General features: G+C 51.8%; 1 protein-coding gene across 1 annotated transcript in view; it reads right to left on the minus strand.

Annotated features, from left to right (window-relative positions):
- The window catches only part of DNAH2 (dynein axonemal heavy chain 2), a 110,880-nt gene that overhangs the window by 32,165 nt on the left and 72,642 nt on the right, over positions 1-6,073 (minus strand). Inside the window, exons 51-59 of the mRNA XM_017531365.2 lie at positions 5,703-5,891; positions 5,091-5,176; positions 4,822-4,952; positions 4,512-4,661; positions 4,019-4,186; positions 3,626-3,786; positions 2,798-2,937; positions 594-726; positions 359-498 (exon numbers count right to left, since the gene is read on the minus strand). Coding sequence (XP_017386854.1) covers positions 359-498; positions 594-726; positions 2,798-2,937; positions 3,626-3,786; positions 4,019-4,186; positions 4,512-4,661; positions 4,822-4,952; positions 5,091-5,176; positions 5,703-5,891 — 1,298 coding nt within the window. The remainder of the gene's footprint in view (positions 1-358; positions 499-593; positions 727-2,797; positions 2,938-3,625; positions 3,787-4,018; positions 4,187-4,511; positions 4,662-4,821; positions 4,953-5,090; positions 5,177-5,702; positions 5,892-6,073) is intronic.

Here is a 6,073-nt window from a genome sequence, read left to right on the forward strand (position 1 = left end):
GCTGAGGCAGGAGAATCGCTTGAACCCGGGAGGTGGAGATTGCAGTGAGCTGAGATTGTGCCACTGCATTCCAGCCTGGGTGGCAGAACAAACCTCCATTTCAAAAAAAAAAAAAAACAGAGAAACTACATGGCAGAAAATAAGGGCCAAGAGGGTGTGGAGAGGGGCCGAGGGGAACAGAGCCAGAAGACTCCAGAGACAGCCCCTCCCAGGGAAAGCCCCAATTCTCTCTTCCTAACTTCCTGGGCAGAACCACGACCTTTGCATCTCTGCCCTTGCACACCAGCATCATTGTACCAATTGCCCTCAGAAGACACCAGCCTCCCTGGCCTTGCACGTCCCCTGCTCTCCTTCATACTTCTTATATCCAGACACGAGTTCCAGGTAGTTGGTGGGCGTGACGTAGTTGTATCTCCGCAGTTCCAACAGCATCTTCTGGGAATACTGAGCCACTGACCAGTGCATAGTGACAAAGATCTGGGCCACCTTCCTGTGGATCTGAGGCCGGTGACACAGGATGAAAAGGCAGATGGAAACAGAAGGGGGAGGAGGGAAGCCAGGGTTGCAATGAGGGACGGGGAGGCGGGGCTCACATTCTCCTGCGTGCCCAGGTCTACTCCTATGAGGTACTTCTCGGCCACCTCAAGCAGGGCCTCTTGGGGCCACTCTGAGAACCAGTTGATGGTTGTGCAGTTCACCAAGGCTGGGTACTGGCGGATCCAGTTCCTGGGAAGGGGTTTTGAGAGGCTGTCAAATCCATGCACACACACAGCCTCCAGGTCCCGGCTTCCCCACACACATCCACCCACTTTCTAGGAACCTAAAATGCCCACTTCCTTGCTCCTGCATCTCCTTGTCCAAATTCTGTTCCATGAGAGCTAGTTCAGCAGAGCATCTTGACACAGGTTCTGGAGTCAGAAAGACCTCTACACTCAAGGTGTGGCTCTCCAGCAAGTATCTAAGCTGTTTGAATGCCAGTTTCCTCATCTCTAAAGCAGGAATAACAATACATACTGACTAGGGTGGCTGGGGGAGTCAATGAGGTGTCACATGTGAAAAGCTCAGCATAGCACCTGGGTATGGTAAATACATCATGTACCACAACTATTAAAAACAAAATGGTAGGCCAGGCAAGGGGGCTCGCGCCTGTAATCCCAGCACTTTGGGAGGCCAAGGGAAGTGGATCCCTTGAGCCAAGGAGTTCAAAACCATCCTAGGCAACATGGCAAAACCCTGTCTCTATAAAAAGTACAAAAATTAGCTGGCCGTGGTGGCATGCGCCTATAATCCCAGCTACTGTGGAGGCTGAGGCAGGAGGATCACTCGAGCCTGGGAGATGGAGGTTGCAGTGAGCCAGGAGGGCGCCACTGCACTCCAGCCTGGGTGACAGCTCGAGACCCTGTCTTAACAAAATACTTTTTTAAAGGTAATCCAAATTGCTTCCCTGCACAAGTTCTCTGCCCTCTTCCTAGTTTCTGATGCCCTTAAAAATCTAGTCATATCAATAAAATGTGGTTTAGACATGCAAGATTATATTATTCAGCCTTAAAAAAAAGATGGCAATCCTGACTCATGCTACAACACAGATGAACCTTGAGGACACTATGCTGAGTGAAAATAAGCAAGTCACAGAAAGACAAATGCTAGCTGGGTGTAGTGGCTCAAATCTGTAATCCCAACACTTTGGGAGGCTGAGGCAGGTGGATCACTTGAGGTCAGGAGTTCAAGATCAGCCTGGCCAACATGGTGAAACCCTGTCCCTACTAAAAGTACAAAATTTAGCCAGGCGTGGTGGCGCATGTCTGTAATCCTAACTACTGGGAGACTGAGGCAGGAGAATCGCTGGAACCTAGGAGGTGGAGGTTGCAGTGAGCCGAGATCACAGTACTGCATTCCAGCCTGGGAAACAGAGCGAGACTCCTCAAAAAAAAAAAAAAAAAAAAAAAAGAAAAAAAAACCAAAAAAAAAAAAAAAAAAAAGAAAAGAAACACAAATGCCACATGATTCCACCTATGTGAGGTATCTAAAGTTAGACTTACAGAGACAGAGAGTAGAATGGTGATTGCCAGGGTCTGGGAGGGGTGCAGGGGGCCGTTTCATGGGTATGGAGTGCGGCCTCAGGAGTGTGAGAAAGCTCTGCAGTATGAGTGCATATCACATGGCTGAGCGCTGCACTCAAAAATGGTTAGGACAATACACTTTATGTTGTGTGTAGGGTTTTCTTTTTTTTAGACAGAGTTTTGCTCTTGTTGCCCAGGCTGGAATACAGTGGCGTGATCTTGGCTCACTGCAACCTCTGCCTCCTGAGTTCAAGCGATTATCCTGCCTCAGCCTCTCGAGTAGCTGGGATTACAGGCATGCACAACCATGCCCAGCTAATTTTTGTATTTTTAGTAGAGACAGGGTTTCACCATGTTGGCCAAGATGGTCTTGATTTCTTGACCTCGTGGTCCGCCTGCCTTGGCCTCGCAAAGTGCTGGGATTACAGGTGTGAGCCACCACGCCTGGCCATATGTGTGTATTTTTAACCACAATTAGATTTACAATGACAAAACAAAACCAAAAAGCCACCACCAACAACAACAACAAAAAGTCTAGTTATACCAAAAGAGGATGGATGACTCCCATGTGTCCGCAGGAACTGCCTGAAAGTGAGCACAGCCTACGGAAGGGAGATGGGCGAGTTGGGCAGAAGAGCCTGATGTTACTCCTGACAGTAATTTCCAGAAGGCACAGGAGGCCACAGCAGGGTGAGCACATGAAAGGGCTGGGAGAAGAAGGATGTCACAGAAGTCACCTGAAGGGGTCGCCCACGGGGCTGAGGCAGAGCACAATGTGCAGGTTGCTGCGCACGCGCTCGATGAGGTAGGCGAAGAGGCTGTCCGACGACTCCGGCACCTGCTCCGCCCGGGCCTGGTCTATGATGTGCGACTGGATCTGGGCAGAAACCACCAGGGTCAAAGCGCTGGCGTCTCCATGGCAGAATGAGTGGTGGAGGCAGCAGGTCAGGCGGGGCTGATGAAGTGTTGCCCAGGCTGGACTCGAACTCCTAGCCTCAAACCATCCTCTCACCTCAGCACCCTTCCCGCCCCCGAGTAGCTGGGACTGTGCCTGGCTCTGAAATGTGGGGTTTTTGTTTTTGTTTTAGTTTTAGTTTTCTTGAGACAGAGTCTTGCTCAGTCACCCAGGCTGGAGTGCAATGGCACAATCTTAGCTCACTGCAACCTCCGCCTCCTGGATTCATGCAATTCTCCTGCCTCCGCCTCTCAAAGAGCTGGGATTACAGGTGCCCGCCATCACCCATGGCTAATTTTTGTATTTTAGTAGAGATGGAGTTTCACCATGTTAGTCAGGCTGGTCTTGAACTCCTGACCTTGTAATCCGCCTGCCTCAGCCTCCCAAAGTTCTGGGATCACAGGCATGAGCCACCGCGCCTGGCCTTGAAGTGTGGGTTTTAAAGCAGCTCTGCCCAGGTCCCTGGAGGGGACCTTCCATCTTACAGGGGTGAGGTGGGCTGTGGGGGTGCTCTGGTGGCACATTCTTGGAACTGTGGTCCTTCTGGGGTCAGCCAGGCAGGCCGAAGAACTGAAGAACTGACTGGTCGCGGGTGTGGAAGGAATCCTACCTCTTCAAATTCGTCAGTCTTGTAGAGATTGGGCACCTCGCCTGAGCTGAGGATGTTGTTGATGTCCTCTAGGAAAGACTCATCAGCTATCTGGGTGTCCACAAAAAGGAAAGACGTGGTCTTGAGCTCCACCCCAGCCTGGCGATACAGACGCTTGATATCTGGCCCGGGAGGGAAGGAGGATGGACTTGCTACAGATGCCCCGTGCTGGGCTTGATTCTTCTTCTGAGAGTTAGGAACCCTCCCCGGCCCACAGCATACACACAACATCATCCTGCACCCAACACAGGCCAGGCACGTCTCCCCAGGGGGCTGCCAGCCCTCCTCTCTTGTCACTGTGGAAATGCACGCATCTGATCTTTCATTCCTAGCGTTTCAGAAACCCAGTTGTACCGTCTCGGAACTCCTGCTTCCGATAATGTTTGGTGACCTCTATCTGGAAGGTGGTATACTCGCAGATGGATGAGGCCAGGCGAGCCAGACTCTGGCGCCCACTGCCGCCGATGCCCACCAGGAGCATGTTGCCCCGAGGCTGTCCAATGACCCGCACGATCCGTGTGACTGGGGGTGGGGTGGGTGTGAGGGTAATGAGTTGGCTGAGCAGACTCAGGGGACCTCCAGGCCCTAGGCTAGGGATTGGGGCCCCTGAAACTGAAGCAGAGGAACCAAGAGGTATGAGAAGTTGGTGTCTAAGGCCCAGGAAGCAAATCAATGTTTAACCTCCACCTTCTCTGTTTAACACCCACCACCACCAGGGTATCTGGGGCCAGGGAGAAAGGCAACTTCGGGAACTCGGTTTGGGAGATCTGGGAAGGGACCCCTATTTCCTTAGACATACCCCCTAACTGAGATGATGGGGAAGGGGACAGGAGTAGCAGGCACTCACTGTGTTCAATAGCCTCTCGGAAGAGCACTAGCTGCATGGGCACGACGGAGGGTAACAGGTTATACTCATTCAGAGCTGTCTCCATGGCTGATTTCAGCACTGTCAGATCCGTTAGGTCTTCATATACCTTGGGCTCTTTCAGGAAATCCCCTGGGCCATGGGAAGAGGAGATCAGAGCCTCAAATACCTGATCTGCCTCCCCTGGCCCCCCTGCCACAGGGGCCCACACTTGAGACTCTGTGCCCCGACTCCTTCTAGCTCCAACGTCCTAAGAGTGTCAAGCGCAAAGTCGTCACAGCTCCCAGCTCACCAAAGATAGGAGGACGCTTGCTGGGACAGAGATGGTGGAACGTGAGGTCAAAGAAGGAGCCGAGCTTGTCACTTATGATGGCCATGAATGCTTCTGTGTCTGCCACATCAACCAGCCGGTCGGAGAAGACTCTGTGGGCAGGGAACTGGGGTGAGATCTGGGGGTAAAGAGGAGAATGGTCTGGGGAAGGCAGCGTCAGGCCGGGAGTGGAGCAGGGGTGTGAACAAGGCCGAGGAAGCCTGCGTCTGGCTGGGGCGCATGCATAGCACCTGAAACATTCATGGATCCAGAGCCGTGTGATGCTGGACTTGGTATCGTGGAAGTCCTTGTTGGCTCTAAGCATTCCCTGGAACACCTGAAAAGAGGACTGACTATTGGGATCGGAGAGCAAAGGCATTCCCTCCAGAAGTTTGGGGGTTTTTTGTTTTGTTTTGTTTTTGAGACAGAGTCTCACTCTGTCTCCAAGGCTGGAGTTCAGTGGTGCGATCTTGGCTCACTGCAACCTCTGCCTCCCGGGTTCAAGTGATTCTCCTGCCTCAGCCTCCCTTGTAGCTGGGACTACAGGTGCCTGCCACCAGACCCCGCTAATTTTTTTTTGTATTTTTAGTAGAGATAGGGTTTTGCCATGTTGGCCAGGGTGGTCTTGAACTCTTGACCTCAGGTGATCCGCCTGCCTCGGCCTCCCAAAGTGCTGTGATTACAGGCGTGAGCCACCCCGCTTGGTCCAGAAGTTTTAAAGGTAAGAGCAGGGAATGTGGCACTTCAGGATGGGGGGTGACTTTTGGTGCACATGCTGTTGAGTGTTAAGGCTTAGTTTGAGAAGAAAATGCCTCCATGGAGGCTATGCCAAACAGAACGGGCAAGGTCAGGCCGAGAGTCACCTTGGAGATGTCTCGAAGGTTGAAGAGGTAATGGATCTTGGTGGGTGTGGGCAGGAAGCGCTGTACCACGGTGTTGTACATGTCCAGGGTAGCCTCCGTCACCACGTTCCCAATGGGCTTCACCTCTTCCTCAAAGTCCTGAAGCTTCTGATTGATCATGGTGCCGAATATGCGGATGATCTGGGACTCCTAGAAATAGACCCTGGCTCACTCTCCAGGGCTCCCGGCCTTCTAGCCAGGAGGGAGGCCAATGAGGAGCTTGGCTCAGGGGCAGAATTTAAGGGTGCGTCAAAAAAAAAATCCTAAACTCAAAAAAAGACAAATGATAAATACTGTTTTAACTATATATATATATATATATATATATATAT

Source organism: Cebus imitator, unplaced genomic scaffold, assembly GCF_001604975.1.
Source record: "Cebus imitator isolate Cc_AM_T3 unplaced genomic scaffold, Cebus_imitator-1.0 Scaffold72, whole genome shotgun sequence".
Classification (NCBI taxonomy): domain Eukaryota; kingdom Metazoa; phylum Chordata; class Mammalia; order Primates; family Cebidae; genus Cebus; species Cebus imitator.